The sequence below is a fragment of the Nyctereutes procyonoides genome, unplaced genomic scaffold (genome assembly GCF_905146905.1).
Source record: "Nyctereutes procyonoides isolate TBG_1078 unplaced genomic scaffold, NYPRO_anot_genome, whole genome shotgun sequence".
Taxonomy (NCBI): domain Eukaryota; kingdom Metazoa; phylum Chordata; class Mammalia; order Carnivora; family Canidae; genus Nyctereutes; species Nyctereutes procyonoides.
In genome coordinates this window covers 44756393-44777952 of record NW_026575030.1, presented here as the reverse complement: position 1 = coordinate 44777952, position 21560 = coordinate 44756393, and the positions used below count along the sequence as shown (strand labels likewise).

The 21560-nt window shown below is 43.6% G+C and overlaps 1 protein-coding gene and 1 long non-coding RNA gene across 7 annotated transcripts in view; one reads left to right on the top strand and one right to left on the bottom strand.

Annotated features, from left to right (window-relative positions):
- Positions 1 to 783: 783 nt before the first annotated feature.
- Positions 784 to 15736, bottom strand: LOC129503741 (uncharacterized). 3 transcript variants are annotated; one of them, XR_008663240.1, is made up of 4 exons: positions 10937 to 15736; positions 9032 to 9548; positions 3061 to 3106; positions 784 to 1931 (listed from the first exon to the last, which is right to left on the bottom strand). It is a non-coding gene; the product is annotated as an uncharacterized LOC129503741 (long non-coding RNA). The 3 variants fall into 3 exon arrangements; XR_008663239.1 differs by lacking the exon at positions 9032 to 9548; XR_008663238.1 differs by lacking the exons at positions 784 to 1931; positions 3061 to 3106 and having other exon boundaries at positions 8662 to 9548.
- Positions 9930 to 21560, top strand: part of CRYBG3 (crystallin beta-gamma domain containing 3) — a 103901-nt gene continuing 92270 nt past the window's right edge. For 3 of the 4 annotated variants that reach the window (XR_008663237.1, XR_008663236.1, XM_055316046.1), the window contains exon 1: positions 9930 to 10173. Coding sequence is in view for 2 of the 4 variants with exons in the window: in XM_055316046.1 (XP_055172021.1) it covers positions 10025 to 10173 (149 nt within the window). In the remaining 2 variants the exon portion in view is untranslated. The remainder of the gene's footprint in view (positions 10174 to 21560) is intronic. The other variant, XM_055316045.1, reaches the window with a different exon arrangement.

Sequence of the window (21560 nt, the reverse complement as noted above, 5' to 3'; positions counted from 1 at the left end):
ACATGAAGTGATAGAATATTCTAGTAGACAGTGTAAATTAAGAATGTATATTATAATCCCTATAGCAACTATTTTAAAAATATAAAGAGGTATATTAAAATGCCAGTAAATAAAAATGGAATTCATCAACTGATCCAAGTAAACATCATCCATAATTGGACAAATGAAAATCATGTACCACCAGCCACAAGAAGAACATAACATTACTTTTGTGGTATTTTTGCCAAAAATCATAGCTTGAACTTAACCATAAGGAAACACCAGCTATACCAGATGGAGAGATGTCTCCATTATCCACAACCAACAAAACCAACCAAACAAAAAATTTTCCCTTAACATTCAAAAGTGTCACATCCTTGAAAATCAAGAAGAGATGAGGAACCTTTCTAGAATGAGGGAAACTACAAAGACATGACAAATAAATGTGATATGTGATCCTGGATTGGATCACTTTGCTATGAAAGACATTAATAAGATAACTGGCAAAACACAAATGGGGTCTGAGGATAAGATGGTAGCACTTATTAACACTAACTTGATTTTGAGGGTTATAGTTTGGTTATTTAGGATTTTAGGACAACGGTCATGTTTATTAAACATATCAAACTAGGGGTGATAGGATGTCATTTTGACAACATACTTTCAAATGGTTCATTAAATGAAAGGTTCTTTGTACTCTTGTAATTTTTCAGTAAGTATGAAATAATTTCAAATAAAAATTATCTGTAGATAAAAAGAATTTTATATGAAATAGCAGTATAAAGCAAATGGCATTCTCCATGAGAATAACCAGAACAGAATACAGTAGATAAATAATTTATTTTCAAAAAAGAAAGTCTGGAATTGCTTCACTCATATAAAATTGACTAGCTGAATATGTTGATAATTGCAAACCTTAGGGGAATGTGGATATATTTATTATAGGAGTTACAGAATTCTTCAAATTTATAGATAAAATATTAGAAAATACAGTACTGCTACCAGTTTTTAGAGGAGGAAAAAGCATGTTAACCACTAATCATAAAGTTGGACCAGGTAACTTTCTGGATTTCACGATAGTTAATAACATTGACTTGACAACTTTTAGAGTGAATCCAAGGTAATAGCTATGAGAAAGACAATTTTTATAAGAATGTCAAACAAGTCAAACTAATTTTTGCATACACTTGATTTTGGTCCTAAATTAGGTATTTGGTTAGTAGTTAGACTCCTCCTGCCCGAATTACTGGTCTGACCTGCCTTGGGCAAAAATTGGCAGCTGTAAACTCCAATTATATAGGTCATGCTAGAATCAGTGTACCAGTTTCTCTACCTGCATATTTCTCATACCTTATGTTTGTCATTTAATTGTGCAATGACTCTAAAGAATGCAGCAGAGTTCACTTAAAGGTAGTTTCATATTAGCATACCAAAGCCCTTGAATATTCTTATGTTACACATAGTATTTGATGATTCATAATGTAGTAGCACCCATTTACTGCAATATTTTCTCACTAAATCACACAATATATATGTTAATGATACATCTATCGCTGGCCCAGTATTCTGTGCACTCCTATTGGGCTTTGATGTTGCTTTTTATCTAATATAGACTTCATCTAATTATAAATTTGATTGATTACAAATTTCTCTAATTTTATCTAATATAGATTTCTAATATGAATATGTGTCAGTAGGTGTTTTAACTGGTTGTCCTTACAGGACTTTGCGATCTGTACTTCTGGATCTGTGACGGTGAACTCTGTCCTGGACCCCAAGTACAGCCTGCCCAAGTGACACCGTTAGGCGCTGTCTTCTCTCTTTGCCCACGTACATGTTTCCCTTATCACGCTGTCGTACAATCTGTAAACTTTTGGTTAGTTCTGTTTCCTTCTCTGAGACGAAGCTTCTTGATGGTAGGTCATAGTGTCATAATCCAGTCACCACAGGACCTGGAAGTATTCAGTAAGAGATAATTGAGTGGGAAGAAGACTATAAAATGACTTTTTGTAAATGAGATATTATTTTTCTTTCTTTTATTTTTTTAGTATGTATCTCTCCCACCAAATCTCCTAATAAAGTTTGAAGCAGGTAACACTAGAGTAATGAGTATCAGATCAATGATCTTTAGATTCTATTTACAAATTTCAGAATTTTCCAATTTCCTGCTTTTTGTTTTGTTTTTCCAAAATGTAGGCTGGTTAATAGATTTTTTAGTAAATATGTAAATTTTTTAAAGTTTTCTCATTACCTTCCTGGACAACTAAGGAGGAGTTTTGCCAACAAATAGGTACTTGTTAAATTTTATTTAAAGATTTTTTTTCTAAGCTAGATTGTGTTTTATTTAAGCTATCCAGACTGGGGCACCTGGGTTTGGCTTAGGTCATGACCCAGGGATCCTAGGATCAAGTCCTACATCAGGCTCCCTGTGAGGAGCCTTCTTCTCCCTCTGCCTGTGTCTCTGCCTCTCTCTCTCTGTGTGTCCCTCATGAAAATAAATAAAATCTTCAAAAAAAAATATCCAGACCAAATATACCTACAAAATGTACATAAGTGGTAGGAAGACATGGAATGAAAATTGCAGAATTTAAAATGAGTAAATTAATTTCCGTTCCCCTCAGGCTGCATGTGGTTGATAGTTTTATAGAGACCAATTCTACACTGTGGTGTGGTTAGCTACTTCATTTGATGATATACATGATTGATCATTTGAAGTGGAGTTCCTGTTGAACCAGATGGAAATGGAATCATTTTTTGCGTCACTTAAATTAATACCAGCTGTAAAGTTCAAAAAAACCATTTGTACATTTAATTGTCTTCCTAGACTTGATAATTCAAAGTATGTGAATTTACTTACCTGTATGAGAGGTAAATCAAATGACTTATAAGGAAACAGACTACCTAGAAGTGCTTAAGAAGTGCTTATTTGAGAAGCTGAAAGAAAAATAAAATAGAAGATAGACTATAGACAAGTTAATATTTAAGAATGATTAATAATATGAGATCAATTATGAGAATTATTTTTTTACTTCAATATTTGAGTCAAAATATTCCATTGTAACATCTTGACTTCTGTTTTACCTTTGTTGAAGGTCACTCCTTTTTCTCTTCACCGGTAAAAAGTTGGCTGGAAGAGATGAGAAAGGAAACCAGTTGCAAAGATGCACTGATGGAAATATTTGGTGTAGGATGCTTTTGTCCATTATTTGCAAAGCCAGTTAAATTATAGTTTGATGAATTTATACAAATCTTTCAAAATGGAGATATTGAGACATTATATCCACTACAGTAACACTTGCTTTTATAAACTCCATACAGATTTTTTGTTACTACATTGAGCAGTATAACAGTATTTTTAAATGAAATTTTTGAAAGATTGTCAATGATATTATTTCATAATAGATCATGTAAGATTTCCATAGATAAGTATGTCAAATTTTATTCAGTGCTACGTTCAATACTTCATCACCTCAGATTATAAACGAAGCAATAGACTTCTATACAAAGAAAACTCATGTAAATGAAATAATCTCAATTATGAGTGAGGTAAAGTCAGAATGTGAAAAATGGTTCATCTTATATGACAGCATGTATCATTTCCAGCTGCTTTCTCTCTCTAATCAACACATTTGCTCACAATGACAGCTGCCTCTATAGCTTGTTTTTTAAACCATTTGCAACAAATTAAAATGGGACCAACGCATCCATAGTAAGAGAACTCAGGATTCTGGGACATGTATGTTCCTAATAAGAAGAAAGCCAATTCACAAGCCAATCACCTGTTTTACTTTTAGGCTTTGTTTCATGAAGCCCTAATAAAATTTGCGATCAACACTAATATAGTGCAGTTCAGAAATTTATAAATATTTTTTACAGAATAGCTCCATTTAAAATTGTATATCAGATATGCACAATATAGAACCTAGCTTATGTGTTCAGAATAAATATTTTAGGGAAAGCAATATAGGAATTCTCTCATACCATAGTAAATTCTTATTCTGAGCCATTATGTGTGTCATGTTTATAAGGCTGCATTAATAAAAGTTAATATTTTAGATAGCATTTGACCCCAAAGACACATTGAAATGAATTGGTATAAGTAACTTTTTTGGAATACATCTCATAATCTGTTTGCCAAAGAAATCCTTCTTCTATTCATATACTTTTTAGAATATAATGATTTAGTATTACCAACTTTTGCACTGTTGGAGAAATAAATATTGAGTTGTTAATGTATTTTTATAAAGAACTCCTTTCTCTTTGCAATTATCATATTGAGAGAAGAAAAGAGTAAATGTAATTTAGGTCAGACTAACACATCTTAATTTAAACATTGAAAGATGTGTGTTTGAAAGATCTCAATCTCCACATGTTCTAGAAATAAAAGCCAGACAACACAATAAAACTTCATGCATCCCATAGAAGTCTGAAAACCAGTTACTTAAAAATTTTACCATCTGCTCTCATTGAAGCAATAAGACTGAGGCATTTTCCCATGTTACAAACCATGATAATCAGGATATAACAGAATAAAAAATTGTAACATTTTCCCCCCTTTCTTATTTGCTGTTGTGGTTCTTAATGAAAACTTGAGCTCTGCAAACAAAGGAAAGGGGAGGATATTCCCCCGCCCCGTCTCCTAATTGAGCGTTTACATCCAGTAATAGCTTTTTGCTGCCCTGGGCAGCATGACATTGCCTCATTTGGCCACGCAAAGCTATTATTCTAGGAGGCAGCTCGTGAAGTGCCCCAACCCATCTGCTTGCTTTTCATGGGCTGGTGCTCTCCTTGATGTTGACAGCTGTCTTAATATTCCTGGGCCACCTGCCACATAGTAAATACTGTGCTCTAAGATATATACAGAGGCTTATCCCTTTGGTGGACTTTTCAGAACAAGAAGCTTAGCATTTCTAAACACTTGCATCCTTGTTTAAATGGTTCAGAAATCAGCACTTTTAGTCTATTCTCATGCCTTTGAGGAGTTTATTGCTTATGCTTTGGGAACCACACTGTGATGAACTTCAGGTTTTCTCATGTATCGAATAAGCTATTGAATTGCGGTCTGTTTGTGGAAGTCACAGTGGTCACAGGAGGTGGAGACAAGAGAGTATACTGGCAGTTATTTCCTCTATGAACCTTCCTGGAACCTTCTAGGGGTGTCCATCCTATATGCATGCTCCAAGAAAGATATCCCTATTACACCCCTTTGCTCATCTGTTACCCATATCAAACTTGCCCCTTATGGGAAAGTATCTTACTCATCCCTGTGTCTCTAAGAATGAGCATGCATCTGACACATTAGCTGGCACTTAGGGACAGATCCAGGTTTGGAGGTATCTCAAGGTTTTTACAACTTGAGGGTCGTTTTTAAAGAAAAAGGGATTTAAAAATAAGAAAAATTAAATCAATGAGTGAAAAAAAATCATGCAAATTACCAATTTTAAAAAGTTGAGGGTGTTCAGTGTGGTTCAGTTGATTAGACGTCTGCCTTTGCCTCAGGTCATGATCCCAGGGTCCTGGGACAGAGCCCCACATCAGGCTCCTTGCTCTGTGAAGAGTCTGCTTCTCTGCCCCTCCCCACAACTCACTCTCTCTCTCTCTCTGACAAAAGTAAAATCTTTAAAAGAAACTCAACTAACAATACAGACATCACAAAATCTAGAAAACCAATATATTTTCCATTAACTCCTTAGCATACCTCTACTTTTTCTTTTAATTTTGATAGTATACTCTCTTGTAGCCTATCATATGACAATGATTTTAAATTTTTTAAAGTAATTTCTATACTCAGCGTGGAGCTCAAGCTCCTGATCCCAAGATCAAGAGTCACATGCTTTACCGACCAAGCCAGCCAAGTGCCCTAATGATGATTTTCTAATATCATTTTCTATACATTTGGTTGAGGATATTATTGATGGAAGGGCCGTGTAAACATGCAACACTCCCACCCATATACTCACTGTAGTACTGCTACAGGTTTGTGCCCTACAAAAAAATTCTGATGAATTCTATGTTACATTATTTTCATATAAAAAATTTGATGCATTTACAGTTATAAAAATTGTATACATTGCACTATTTTTTAAAGATTTTATTTATTCAAGAGAGCACGAGTGAGCAGGAGCAGGTTGGGGTGTGGGGGAGGGCAGGAGGAGAGGAAGAAACAGACTCCCGTGTTGAACAGGGATCCCTATGACCCCAGGATCAACCCACTGAGCCACCCAAGAACCCCTGTACTGCATTATTGAATGTATTACTGCTATGAGAAAAATTACATCAATTAGAAGGGATTCTTCCTCTTGTGTTTTGTCTTTGGATGCCTGGAATAATTTTCCACAGTCCCCTTTTTGCTATTATACATTTTAAATCTTGTCTCTCTTCTACTATCTGCATATTTTCAGTGTCAGGGGTCTTGGGATCTGTTTATATCTTAATAGGACCTCTGGTCTTGCATCTTTGATATAATGCTTAATGAGCTGCACAATAGACAAACTGGAATTTAAGCAATAACTAAATTTTGAAGATACGACCATATAAATATACCTCACTAAATCTACACTAAATATATTTCCTACTCAAATTCCCCAGAAGATGCCAAAATGTCCCCCAATAAATCCAACAACTACCAAGTTCAGAAGTATGATACTGGGGGGTGGGGTGGGAATCAAATGGAAAGAAATTGTGATCTTTATCCATTGCACTTAAAACATTTCCTTGTATAAATTTCACAGAAACACATGACCATGTGATCACATTTCCAGGTTCATACTGGAAGAGACTGTGCCCGTGAGGGGCCTTGAGACTTCAGCTTCATCAGCTTCACAGTAGATAGTTTCTACCTTAGGCCTTCGCCAATGTCTGTGGAACAAATGAGTGAGCAAATGAGGACAACTGTGCTAAATTGTCATCTCTGACATCCTCACAACTCTAAAACTCATTTTTACAGACTTCTTAATGCAAGGAATACTAATAACTTAGTATTCAGAAGTTACTGTGTGTCAGAACATAAGGATGTAGGATATCTAGAAACTGATAAAGACTAGAAAAGTAAATTGATAAAAAAAAATTCAGGGGTCATTGTTTTATGGCTTTAAACTAATCTCTCATAGAGTTTTCCTTAATGGAGGCAGGGCATAATTCGTATTTACAATTCATTCAAAGTACTGCTTTGTTCTACCGCAGAGTGGAGATTCGAGTATCCTTAGACATTGCTTCCTTCATGAAGTAGTTGCTTTTGAGAAAAAAAAAAAAATCTATCATAGATCTCTATTGGCCCAACTGTTAACTTTGGGACCTTTAATAACATCTGTAATATCTTAGACCTTTACAAGCTGTTCATCAATAGAAGGGATTCTAGCTAGAGGAGCAGTAGTGTTATTTCCACTACTTATATTATCCTCAGCAACACTGTAGAAAGTTTTTATTAAAGACTTTACACATGACGATTCTAATGCCTTCTCACTTATCCAGGATAGTGGCTACGGAAGAAATATGGCTATCATAGCATTTCCCTTGAGAGCTGTTTTTCAGAGAAATTCTATTCTTAGAAAGCTATTATTATTAGTTAAAAGCATAATTCAGTACTAAATCTTGCTGGATCCCACCCACTTTTATCCCCAGGAAGACATCCCAAACAATCCACCTGCTGGGTGGGCATTAGGGTATAGGGCCCGCTTTTCACAGTACAGTTGGGGACACATCTGGTAGTCACTTAACATTCCTTTGGGGAGATAATTATTCTCTGGGCCTTCTAGCTGGAGGGAACAGTTTGCTTCCTAATCTCTTTGTTCTCATGTTCTCTGGGCTTTCTAGTAAGTTGGTATTTAAGGGAGATTCTCCCCTGAAATAAGGCAAGAATTGGGAACTTTACTTGTCCTATGTATTATCCTAGCTTTTCCCTATTTTCTCAGACTCACAGAGAAGGAGGAAATATTTCTAAATGAGAAAGCACTGGTAAGTCTTGAATCCAAGCTGAAGGGAACTGGGCTGATTTCACTTTGGCGAGTTGAATCAAAGCCAGAACAAATTAGGGTGAGTGTCTTGGGCTCTGCAGCAGTTAGTAGGGGCTGGAGTGCTTCTAGGAGGCAGCTATGGGATGGCAGGGAAGCTCAGCTGCCACCAGCTGATGCTGAGAGAACTGGGGCTTAGAGATGTCCATTTTGCTCAGAGCAACCTTCTCTTCTCCAGCACCCCGAAGCTGGGGGAGGGATGCCCCCCAAGGTGCCTTCCTCCCCTACCCAAAACTGCCTTGGACATTTCATTTACTTGTAGACAATTTTTATACAAGTAAATGTCTGAGATCTCTGTAAGTATCTCTGATTTCTACACGGTCTCCTGAGCAATTTCGTTTTAAAACAAGCAAACAAACAAATAAACAACAACAACAACAACAAAACCCGCCTGGAGTGGAGGGGCCTCCGTGTTTTCTGTGCTAGCCACTAGGGTATATTAAAAAACAAACAAGGGGATCCCTGGGTGGCGCAGCGGTTTGGCGCCTGCCTTTGGCCCAGGGCGCGATCCTGGAGACCCGGGATCGAATCCCACGTCGGGCTCCCGGTGCATGGAGCCTGCTTCTCCCTCTGCCTGTGTCTCTGCCTCTCTCTCTCTCTCTGTGACTATCATAAATAAATAAAAAAAATTAAAAAAAAAGAAAAAAAATAAAAATAAAAAAGAAACAAAACCTTTAAAAATCCATAGTACTGTATTAGTGAAATTAAGTCAGACACAGAAGAACAAACGCCACACGCTACCACTTAGACGATCAGTCTAATAAAGCCAAATTCATCGTAGAGTGGAATGAAGGTTCCCTGGGGCTGGGGGAGAGGGAAGCAGGGAGCTCCCAGTCAAAGGGGATGAAGTTCCCGTTAGGAACACTGAGTTCTCCCTAGAGCTGTGCCTGCGGCCTCGTGCCTACGGGTAGCGACCCTGTATCGTGCCCTTCATTTCCTAAGAAGGCAGTAAGTGTTCTCAAATAATACAGGGGCGGGAGGAAAGTTCTGAAGGTCTACGGCGTAGATGGTGATGGTGGTTTCCCAGGTGGACGTGAACGTACGTTTACCGCCAAACTCGTGAAGATGCAGGCGGGAATCCTGCGGGCTCGCTGTGCCGAAGGCGCGGAGGGAGGGAGACCCGGACGGAGACCCGGACGGAGACCCGGACGGAGACCCGGACGGTCCCCCGGCGGCGGGGCCCCTGTGCCCGCGCGCAGCAGCCTCAGACGCGGCTTTCCAGACTCCAGTTAGTCCGTGTAACTAACAAGTAAGAACTAAGATCTCAACAGGTCACTTGTGTTTTGTCGGGGTCGTTTTTGCAACACGGAGTGTGAGAAACGTAAAGCCCCGCTGGGTTAGGACGGGTCTGCGCACGGGCCGGGCCGAACGAGAGGCGAGCGGACAGGCCTACGGGGCGCCTGTGCCCCACCCTCCCGTGGGACCGCGCCCTGGGGCGCGCCCCGGGCACCCGGGGGGCCGGCTGGAAGGCCGCGGGCGCTGACGGCCCGGGCCGGCTCAGCTCTCAAGCCTGAGTTGGCAGCGTCACAAGCAAGTCCGAGCGCTGTTCTCGCTCCCGGGCTGCAGAGAGAGCGGAAGGCAAATCAGTAACGAGGAAGGGCGGCGCGCAGAGCCCAGGGGGCTGCGGCCCGAGCTCCTCCGCGCGGGAACCCCCAGGCTCCGCGGCCCTCGTGCGCCTCCCCCGGGGACCCCGCCCGCCGAGCGCCGCGCGGGGCCGCGGCCTCCGGCTCCTCCCGGGACGGGGGGCGGGGCCTGGGCGCGGGGCGGGGCGGGGCCTGGGCGCGGGGCGGGGCGGGGCCTGGGCGCGGGGCGGGGCGGGGCCTGGGCGCGGGGGCGGGGCCGGCGCGCAGGGAAAGCCGCCGCCGCGCCCGCGCCGCTCCCGCCGGGGCCGGGCTGAGCCGCGCTGGCGGTCGGCGCCGCGTCCGTCCTGCCGTCGCCGGGCTCCGGGCTCCGGGCTCCGGGCGCCGGGCGCCGCGCCTCGCCTCGCCTCGCGCGCTGCCCGCGGAGCGCCCCGGGCCGGCCGCCGCGCCGGGGACATGTCCGGAGGCCGGAGGAGGGGCGGCGCCCCCTGGCACACCTTCTCCCGCTTCTTCGCTCCCCGAAGCCCTTCCCGGGACAAGGCAGAGGACGAGGACGAGAGGCCGGGGACGAGCCCGCCGCCCGCCGCAGGCCGGGGCGCTGCCAGGTGGGAGCCGCGGGGACGTCGGGGGCGCGCGCGGGCCCGGCCGCCCCCGCCCCCCCCCCCGCCCCGCGCCGCCCCCGCCCCCCCCGCCCCGCGCCGCCCCGCGCCGCCCCGCCCCGCGCCACTTTCTCTTCTCCTTTCTTCCTCGCGGTTCCGCCGTCGCGCCCCCGCTCCCGCTCCCCGGCCGGGTCGGGCTGAAGCGCTGCCCCGCGGCCGGGCGCCCCCCGCCCCCCGCCCCCCCCCGGACGTGGTCGGGTCCCGGCTCCGCGCGTCCTGCCGGCGGGAACGCGACCCCGCTCGGGAGCCCACGGAAGGCGCCGCCGCAGCGGCTGTTTGGCCGGCGTCCGGCTTAGATTCCCTCAAAATGACTTTTTTTTTTGAGTTTAAAGAATCGTGACCGTGAGTTCCGAGACTCGGTCGGCACACGGAAGCCTCGCTAGTTGTACTTCGCGCCGCCCGCGCCGGCCGGCCCCGCGCCCCTGCGGGACCCTCTGCCTCGACTTCCCCAGCGGGGCCCGGGCGGCCGGGGAAGCGCGCCCGCCCCTCAGCCCGGGCGCCTCCGTCACCGGCTGTGGGAGTGGACGTGCTCTTACACGGTCTTCCCGAGCCGCCTCACCCGCTCCGGGGCCGCGAGGGGCGCGGGGAGCACCGCTCCTTGCTTTAGCTCGTGATGGGCAGAGGCTTGTCCTCGCTGCCCTCCCAGCCTGCCCGGAATTGTGCAGCCCGGGCTGATGGCAGGGACGCTTCCCTAGAAAATCGTGTTTACCTCAGGCTTGAAAGACTTGGTGGAGGACCTCCGAGGAAGCCGCCTCAGGAAGCCGAGCGGGGCTCCTTAGCGCCGGGTCTCAGGTTTGATTCCCGTCGGCGAAGCGTCCCCGCTCTGACCGTCGGGAAAGCGCCCGTCGCGGGCCAGCTTTCCCGGAGGCTCCAGCTGTTGTTGCCCCGTCTCGGGAGAGCGTAAAATCCGGCGTTACACGTAAGCACAGCAGTTGACGAGACGTGCCGAAGCCCGGCCGGGCTGCCCAGGCTGTCAGACGGGCCGGGCCGGGCCGGGCCGCCGCGGGCGCTCGGGCACCACCCACCTCGTGTGAGGTGGAGGCGGCTTCGAAGCGAGCCGGACCGGACGGAGACCTGGAGTCGCTGTTAGGAGCAGGCCGGCCAGTTGCGGGCTCCGAACAGAACCGTGCGGAAAACGCCGCTCGCCTTGCTGCCCTAATTGGGCTTGCTAGGCCCCGCTCTAATCTCCTCGGTCTCTGGTCCTGGCCAGCCGCTCCGGCAACTGGCCCTCCGCCCACCTAGCACCTCTCCGTGGTCACCCTCTATCTCCAGGTGGGCGCCGCCGCCGCCGAGGTTCGTGACTCTGCTTCTGTGAACACTCCTTTTGTCCTCAGCTTCTTAGAACTCTCCAGATGTTAAGGGGGCAGCAGGTGATCCTTCAGTGGGTGTTTTGCGTTTGATTTGAGCTCGAATCTTTCTTTTTTCAAGGACGTGAGTTACACACAAAGCCTTTATTGGAAGTTTGATGAAACAAATGGAAAAGTCTTCTTAGTACCCGGTGTCCCAGTAACACAACACCCTGGTGTTAACGAGATTGGAAACAGAATTGCGATATTAGATCTAAGAACCGTGCTCTTATTTCAAAATGAAAGGGTATATTGGCTGTTTAATTTGCAGTCTTAATGGGAGCCCAGTTTGCCTTTTATACTGGTGACCCCAACAGCAGACATGCGGTGCTTGGAGTGACTGACTGGTAGGGATGTTAAGACGACTGAAAAAAAAAAGAACCTTTCTCACAAGAAAGTACAAGACACTGAAAAGACCACTTGAAAATAGTAATATCAGTACATTTCATGTATCTAGCACTGAATTTATCAAAATAGTCTTAACAGTATTACAGTTGAGGTTGGACGAATCTTTGTGATCAGTGTCCCCATTTTACTTTAAAAAAAGTTGAATTTGCCCAAAGTTACTTTTCAGTTAATGAACAAGTATTCAAGTCCGATGCTATACCTGCAACCTGTAAAAAACATTAAGGGTTCATATCTGCTTAATGATTTTTCAGTGTACTTGAAATGCATTCTCTCAGACCTTAAGCTTGTGTTGTACAGTCTCCTTAGTTGCACTCCCAGTGTTGCTTATGTGAATTTTACTATAAAACTTACGCATGTACAAATACAAAACGGGACTTAACAGAATTCCTTAAGAACAGAATGAAAAATCAAGCATAACCATATGTCCAGTAAAACTGCTTTTTTTTGTTTTTGTTTTTTTTTAGATTTTTATTTATTTATTCATGAGAGACCCAGAGAAAGAGAGAGAGAAGTAGAGACACAGGCAGAGGGAGAAGCAGGCTCCATGCAGGGAGCCTGATGTGGGGCTTGATCCCGGGACTCCAGGGTCATGCCCTGGGCCAAAGGCAGGCGCTAAACCACTGAGCCACCCATGGATCCCCTAAAAGTCAGTTTTTACGCATTATCTTAAAAACTCTTTTTTTGGCTCTTCACAAAACGCATATAATACCAGTTGGGACAAGCACAGGGTCTTTGGTGGTTGCCGTGACTGGACAACTGTGCTCTGCCATGACTCAGGTTTTCCAATATTCCCTTATTTGAGCCATAGGAAAGCCTTTGCTTCTATGGAGTGCTCTAAGTTATTTGGGCTTCATCTGGTGTGAACACCTCATTTATGTATTGAGTTTGCTGCTATCCTATTCTCATTAACCTTTGGCAACTAAAAAAGGTCTGTTAACATCAACACTGTTATATATGCAGATTCAGGTATGGACACTTGAATTGCTCGTTAGTATTCTTCTTGGGTGACTGACCAGGTCTCGGAGGTGCTTATATTTATTTTAGACTATGTAGAAAATAAAAAAAACCTGAAGTTTTCATAGGAAACTTGAGAACTCCGAGTTCTGTGGATCCCAATTTGAGAGTCACTGCTATAATTTTTTTTTAAGATTTCATTTATTTATTCATGAGAGACACACAGAGAGAGAGGCAGAGACACAAGCAGAGGGAGAAGGGTCCACGTAGGGAACCCAATGTGGGACTCGATCCCAGGACTCCAGGATCACACCTGGGCCAAAGGCAGATGCTCAACCACTGAGCCACCCAGGCGTCCCTGCTATAATGTTTAACCCAATTTATGAGCACACAAGTAAAGGACTCATTAGAAGTTGTAAGGGAGAGCAGGGAGCAGGCTTCGTGGTCGAGGGAGTTTTACCTGGTTCTTCAGGGCATTGGTAGTGTTGTATTAGAGAACTTAGCTAGGAAGACCGAATTAGGAAACAGGTGTTCTACGTTGAGCAGAGGCCTATAGGAGGTTATGATCTGTTGGAAACTATATACATCAGTGGGACAGAGAGAAAGAAAGGTTGGATCTAGGTCACAGAGGTCTCTAAACAGTATTTGGCTCTTAAAGTTCAGACTACTTTTGTGGGAGCCTGTTAGATACTTGCTAGAATATGAAGTTTGGAGGATACCTGCCTATTGTTCTCCACTTTGAGAAAATGATTGCTTGTTTTTGTTTCTTTGCATCACACATGATGGGCCTGTTTAAAAGGAACTCTGTGTGATATTTTAACTCCTAGTTAAAATTTATGATGGACTAACTGTACACATTGCTGGGCTAGGTACATTCATTCATTCATTCATTCATTCATTTATTTATTTATTTATGATAGTCACACAGAGAGAGAGAGGCAGAGACATAGAGGGAGAAGCAGGCTCCATGCACCAGGAGCCCGATATGGGATTCGATCCCAGGTCTCCAGGATCACCCCCTGGGCCAAAGGCAGGCGCCAAACCACTGCACCACCCAGGGATCCCTGGGCTAGATACTTTTACTAGCAGCTTCTCATTTAAACCTCAGCCTTGGAGGTTGGTATGCTTATCACTGTTCTGACAATTGAGGAAACTGAGGGTGGAGAGTTCTTAATGGTGAACACTGTTGGCATCTTGGGTGGAACAATGCTTTATGGAACTGGACTCTGCTGTCCTTTGCGGGACATTTGGCATCCATGACCCCGCCCATAATTGCCAGTAGCATCCTCCAGTAATTGGGATAATTCAAACACCTCCACCCAGGTGGATGGGAGGTAGGATACCACTCCCATGGAGAATGATTTAACCCAAATCATGAGAGTAGTAAGTTTCAGGGGTGAGATTTAACCTAGGTTTCTCTGACTCTAAAGCTATGGTTCTTTTTTCCACACCATCTTGCTCACCACCCTTCAGAACTTTGCTCATTCAGAACACAGTTGAATATATAAGTCAATTGGAATTGTTCATACTTTATTCCAGAATGGGTGGCAGAAATGTGGCCCATTTCAGATTGACTCTTCTTGGCTGTTTTTTTCAGTGTTATAGTATATTGTTATTGAGAGAAAGAAGGTAAGACGCTCTCTAGCCCAAGGACAGGGGCTGTCTTATTCATCTTGGTGTCCCCTTTACCTAGCTCAGGTGAGAAGTGTATCACTGTTGATAGAGCATGAAGGCACTTATTAGTGGTTTTCAACCGGAGGTAGTACACCCCACATTAGGCATTTAGAGACATGGGGGATCTCAACACAGTGTTTGGCTCTCTCTTTAAAGTTCAGAGAATTTTTGCCTGACACCTGATGTTGAATGGGTCAAGCCAGCATGCTAATGGTTCGCTGTGCAGGCGATATTCTCAGAAAAAATGGCAGTAGCGCCTCTGATGCATGAGAGCTACTGGCCTTCAAGTTAAAGAATGAGTGTTGACCACAGCATCAGGTATGTGAGGAAAGGGAGCTTTGTTCTCTGAATTTCTATGGTGATTGTGTTTTCATTGATTTGAAAGCACTGTGGAAAATAATTGGTAATTAGTTTAGTTGAATAGGAGATACCTGTGTGGTCTTGAAGGACCACATTAGTTCATGCCATTCGTAATAAAGATGACTGGGAACGTCCAGAAGTCCTCAGCAGTGTGTATTTTCTGAGAATCTTGAACTCCCAGGTTGACCGAACGCTCAGAAGCTACTTTTGGCAGTAGAGTAGAAATAGAGACTCTTTTAGGGTGTTGAAACCATATATCATCTTTCAAGTGAGATATCTATCTTTGGGGTTTAACAGGGTGTCTGCCAGATGCCTAATTTAGGGACTCTGTTTCTTGGTTGAAGCTCAGTTGTACACTCCAAGTGTTAAAGTCGCAAGTACCTCACATTGTCCTACAATAAATTTATGTCCTCAGAATTTCTAACTGTGTTAAAACAATGATAGCCTTTTTTTTTCTGTCTTAGAGGAAAATATGTAAGGGGATATTAACAAATTTTGTAAAGAGGAAAATAATGTTCTCTTCAAGATAAGATATTTCATTTTTTAACCAGAGTTCTGGTGAAACACACAGCAGCCTAGGCATTGCCAGAAATGCTAATACAGCGGCAGTCGTAAGAAAACATAGGCTGGTGTAAATTTAAGCTGAGGAAAATAATCTGGGATATCTTCTGTGAAGTTCAGCATGAAATAAAAGTTTACAATGTCATTTGTTTGAAGTCTGTTCATTCCCTAAATTTGAATGGCTGCTGTGTGTCAAATATGGTACGAAGCAGTGGGGATAGAGATGAGTGAATGACTAGAAGTGCCCTCAAAGAGGTCATAAATTAACAGAGGAGATACACATGTACATCTCTGCTCTCAAGATGAGCTCATCATAAGCCAAAAATGTGTTTGGCATATGTGACTTGTTTGGTTCAGAACATGCTTACTGCTTGCTTCATGGCTGTCAGCTATCGTATGAGAGCTTTATTGGGGCTTTCAAAATATCTTCCCACATTATTAGCTTTTCTGTGAGCATGGTTTGATTAACATCCTTTGCCAACCAGAATATTAGGGAGATGTGAATAGAAATGCTTTTCTTCTGTTCTTGCTCTTCTTAGGCTCTACAGATGTGGCAAGTTCTAGATGGAGGCAGAGAAGCACATCCTCTTGGGAATTAACATTTCATATGAGTGGAGATCCTTACACAAAATAGCTTGGTGCTGACAGAGAAAGAAATTGAAGCTTTGTAACCAGAAAGAACTCATTCTTAATGTTTGGTCGGCAGTTGTGATGGCCGATGGTAGAACTCCATCCAGCAGGACTGTCCCTCCATGTATAATCCCTGGGGGTATTTAATTGCAGTAAATTAATTTTAATTGCAGTAAATACCCCAAAGCAGTAAAATAACTATTTTCTTAGTCCAGTGTTTTGGGGTTTTTTGTTTTGTTGTGGTTTTGTGTGTGTGTGTGTGTGTGTGTGTGTGTGTGTTTTGCCTAACAGATTAGTGACAACAAAACTAATTTGTCGTTTATTAAGGCCCTAATCAGACCCAAGCCCTGTGCTTGGGACTTTGAAAATATACATTCACTTAATCCTTAACAGACTTTGTGAGAGGTATGTTTACACTCTCTTACAGAACTATAATTTAAGGCTTGGAGAAGTCCGATAATTAATCAGAAGTCTCACAGCTTCTGTGGTAGAGTCAGAGTGAAATTCTCCTTCCTGAATTCAGAGTCTACTACAGCGTTTATGTGATTGCTTCCTCTGCTTGACTTAGGAGGACCCATAAAAGAAAGCTTGCTCTAGAAAATGGTTTGGAATGGAAATAAAAGACAATGGCATGCAGCTGGACGTCTGCCCAGATGGCTTGGGTCAGCACTCTGTACGATAAAGAGTTTGTGGTCCTGACAACGGGGAAAAGGAAAACAAATGTATATATCAAATTATAAATTTGTATTTAATCCCATGAAAATGGTCAACCTCCTTCAAAAGACGTGCAGATGGAAAGTACAGCAAGATGCCCTATTCCACCTAATTGATAAGCAAAAATTGTAGTTTACCCGTATCTAACTCAAGTAGTGACTGGTGGGAGAATAAACTGGTACACAGCCTTAGGTTCTTTCAGTAGCACGGATTCACATATTCTGATTCGGCACTTCTGGTAGGAATTCCATCAGGTGTAAACAGTTTGCCGACAGGCCCAACATTGCCTATGCAAGGCTAGCTGTGGCATGTTGCTTTAATAGCAAAAGAAATAGTTGTGTCCTATCAAGTGGACTAAGTGATAAATCATGTCCAGTCATATAATAGAATATTACACAGCTGCCAGAATGACAAAACTTCTTATGTGCCATTAAGGAAATATCTCCAAGTTTCTTTAAGAATGATAGCAAGCTGGAAATCGTTAAGTGTAGTATGCTCCCTTTCCCATATAAATGGGGGAGTGTGAAATAAGTCTGTTTCTGTGCTGTGTTAACGGGGCGGCAGGGGGGATAGGAGACTGGCTTAAGAAAGGAACAAGCGAGAGAGACTTCATTTTATATCTTTTTATATATTAAAATGTATTACCTATTTCAGGGGAAGAGAGACTAAGACCTGGTGACTATCTGTGCATAAAGAGTGAAAATCAAGAGAATTTGTATTGATCCTGACTTGGCAGAGATCTTCCAAAGGATGAATGAACTGCATTAACTTGTTTGAGAAGAGTTACAATTAAAGCTATAAATGAATAGAAGTAATATTTATAATGCAGAGAAATTTGATTATTTTGACTGTCACTTAACTGACAGTTTGAATTCTGAAAGGTGATGACAAAATTAAGATTTTTTTTAAAGGACTAATTTTAAAATTATTTTTATAATTTGTATAAACCTGTATACCATTATAGAAGACCATAAAGCATCACTGTTGAGTGAAAAAAAAGTTCAAAATCCTGAAGAGAACTACTTTTTCATAAAAATATGTGTATATGAGGAAATGCACATAGGAAATAATCTGAAAGAATAGTATTTGGGTAGGGATACGAGTTGTACTTTTCTTTCTGATTATTTCATATCTGTTTTACAAAAGCATCTGTTCCTTATTAAAAGGACAAAAAATGCAAAGTATTGTGGTCGATTTAAAAAAGCAAACAAATGCAGTTTGAATGTCTAAATGTGCTCTGCTTGTATAGGGTTTGCATTCAATTGTGAGCGGGTACAAAATTAAATTCTAGAATATGTACTCTGAAGTACGATAAAGCAGGATGAGGGGATGGGACATGATGGAGGCAGTGACTCCAGAGTAAGATGTAGATGGGATGATCATGGAAGGCCGGCCTCTTGGGTAACATGTGAGCAAAGACCTGGATGATACTTGGCAGTGAGACAGAAATATGAAGAAAGAACTTTCCAGGCGGAGAGGACACGCAGCTCGAGGGCCCTGGGGCGGGATCGTGTTGACATGGAAACCACAGTGAGCAGAGACAACAGAATGGAAGGGACAGTGACTGTCAGTGATGTGGGGGAGGGAGTCAGGGCCAGAGGAGGTAGGCCGCGGTAGGGAGTTGAGATGTTTACTTTTTGAAAGTGTCATTTGGGCATGTGTGTGTATGTTTATATATTGATGCTAGGAGAATTTGCCTTGAGAAAGAATTTGAGTTGGTGGCTGGAGGTGAAGCCAGCCTTGGTCAGGCTCTGGGAAGGCACAGTCTCACCTGTCCTTGGATCTCCAGCAGCCCTTCCTTAGGACAATTGCATGACTACTACTATATGAATGAGTGCCCGTTTTTAGAGTATTGAGTTCATGTCACAAAAAAAAAAAAGATTGAGGGTGTTGATTCATGTGAGGTAGGTCCTAAATGTTCAGAATCTGAAGGGTATGAGAGAGGGGACTTTGGGCGAGGAGAGCAGTTACTGGTGTCGCATAATGACAGCTCAGGTACACATCAGACATACCAACATTCTCTCTAGCCTGTGATTGAACTGCAATTATGGGTCTGATTTTGGGGGCACGACATGGGACAGGAAGTAAACCAGCTTCCATGTGGATATGTAAATTACAGGAGAAGGCTGACATAACAAGCGAAGGACTGTCAGAAGAGCCTAAGATTGCAAAGTAGCGGAGCTTCATCGTCGTGTCTATTACCCTCCCTCTTTTCTCCCAGTTTTTTCTCCAAAGAGTTATGAAATGCAAATGCCAGATGTTTGAGCTAAAATACAAGCTATTCGACTGCCTTAAAATTGCAGCTTTTAGTTACCTTTTAATTTGAAGCCTAGAAATAGTGCCATAACCACCCGTTTTATATTCTGTTAATGGTCATTTAAAAAATACAAGTACTATTCAACTGCTGGCAGTCAGTGTTTATGAATGGACAGTTTTCCAGATGACTGTAAATTGTCAATGTGGAACTCTTTGTCCCCACAGAAGCAGGTTTGGAAATGCTGATGGTGGCTCCAGGCCAGTGCACTAAAGTCACTTTAATCCATAATATGCCTGCAGCATTATATTTTTTTTTTAATTTTTAATTTTTATTTATTTATGATAGTCACACACAGAGAGAGAGAGTGAGAGAGAGGCAGAGACACAGGCAGAGGGAGAAGCAGGCTCCATGCACCAGGAGCCTGACGTGGGACTCGATCCCGGGTCTCCAGGATCGCGCCCTGGGCCAAAGGCAGGCGCTAAACCGCTGCGCCACCCAGGGATCCCCCTGCAGCATTATATTGAACAAAGAAAACCTCTAGGCTTGCTGTGTGAAGCTGCGTTTGTAAGGAAAAACTTCCAAGGTGGTGTAGATGCCCCCAAGGCAGCAGCAGACCCTTCGAGAGTCTGTGGGGACAAAAGGCCCTACTGTGTCTTAAAGACCCCAGGGAGGGCTAAGAGGGTGGAGCCTAAGGGAGTACAGGACAGGCCTTGAGGTGGTCTCAGTAGGTTGGAAACAAGGACTATACATGTTTCTGCCTCTTTCTCAGAATGTCCTGCTATTAATTTTGATACCGAGTTTTGTTCTTGGTTGGTCTCTCTATTTCTTCGAAAACTTCAAGGTTAGTCCACCTGTTTCTTTTTCCATCCTCCCTACCACCGGGGCATCATATGGGATTTTAGATCTGGCAAAGAGCTGGTGTGACACGCATTTCATTTCTATTTCAAAAATCAGATCTGGAAAGGTGCATTTTGACTGAAGTGACTTTTGTCCTTAAGGTCTATCCCTGAGACAGACCTCTAAGTCCGTTTTGCAAAGCATTTTGCTTACTAATGACAAGAGGAAAGGGTGTGGATAGGTAAAAGACCCCTTCTTGTTCCACGTTATTTGTTCATTTAGTTCTTAGAGGTAAAGTTACACCTGGAGGACTATGAGTTGATCACATTTCAAAGGAAGGCCTGATTCTGGCTGCTTCTAGAGTTTCACCTGAGGAATGGTGTCAAGTGGGCCCTAAGGTAAGGAACAACATGCCAGACAGGAGGCCGATGGAGTTGTGGTGGAGAGGGTGCCACTGTGTAGGGGACCAGAGAGCTTTATGTTCGCAGTGGGGAGAAAACAAGAGATTTTCCTTGACTCTCTTTCTTTGTCCTCAGCCCCGTGGGTTCCTCTATCGCACACCTGGCCTCATACAATGGAAGTGAAAATCGGAGTGGGAAGATCATTTCAGGCCCCATCAGGCTGAGTGGGATGGAGAGGAAGGAGAGAAGGGAAATCCTCATTTCCCTATGGAAAGTCTGTGTGGACGGTGAATCCGGGGGACTGTGTACATGTATAGGGCGTTCCCAAATTGGGGACTGCGTTTTATTAAGTGGCTTTGTGTTTAGAGATGCTTGGAATTACTGCCAGTGATGTCTTCACCAAACATTGCCTCCTTTCTAAAAATGGCAAGAAGTAATAGACTTCTGCTTCCGTAGAGAAGTGGGCAAGCCTCCAGAAGACAGTTATGAAAGCTGTATTCAGTTCTTTAACACCTCTAGATTTTTCTGGTACAACCACAGGAATGATGTGTGAGAGAAAAGGCGGAGTAGGAGGCAATGCCCAGGCTGTGCTCCAGAAGCGGCGAGGAGTGGAGAGCCTTTCTCCCTCACCGCGTCTCCACCCCGTCCTCCTCCAAGTCTGCATGCTTCCGTGTGTGTGTGTGTGTGTGTGTGTGTGTGTGTGTGTGTGTGTGTGTATGTTGACTAGGAAGTTGCCTTCCTGCCTTTGGAGGAACTGAGTTTGGGAGAGGCCCAGCAGCATCCCTTGTGCTTCAGGCTGTGCTGTATGCTGAAAGGGGATACTCTCTTGTTGGTCTCACTCTGTACACGTGATATTCAGTGTGCTCCTTAGGGCCATAGCTCTTTGCTGGGGCCAGGAGCTCTGCAGGGCATGGGCGTCAGAAACTGGGTTATGTCCTACGTGACTGAGTTCTCTCCGTAATTGTCTACCTACCCTTTATTAACACTTAACGCATTTAAATAATATTAAGTGGAGATCTTTCAGACTAGATCATTCTCTTCCCTATACAACTTTCAGTTGTTGGCTTCTGCTGAACATAGAAAGGCTCCCCAACCATTGTTTCTCAGTGATGTGGTCAGAGAGCCATCTGCTTCAGGTCTGCCCTGGGAAGGGGGAGTCAGTTATTGAGCATGCGCATTCTGGGCCCCTCT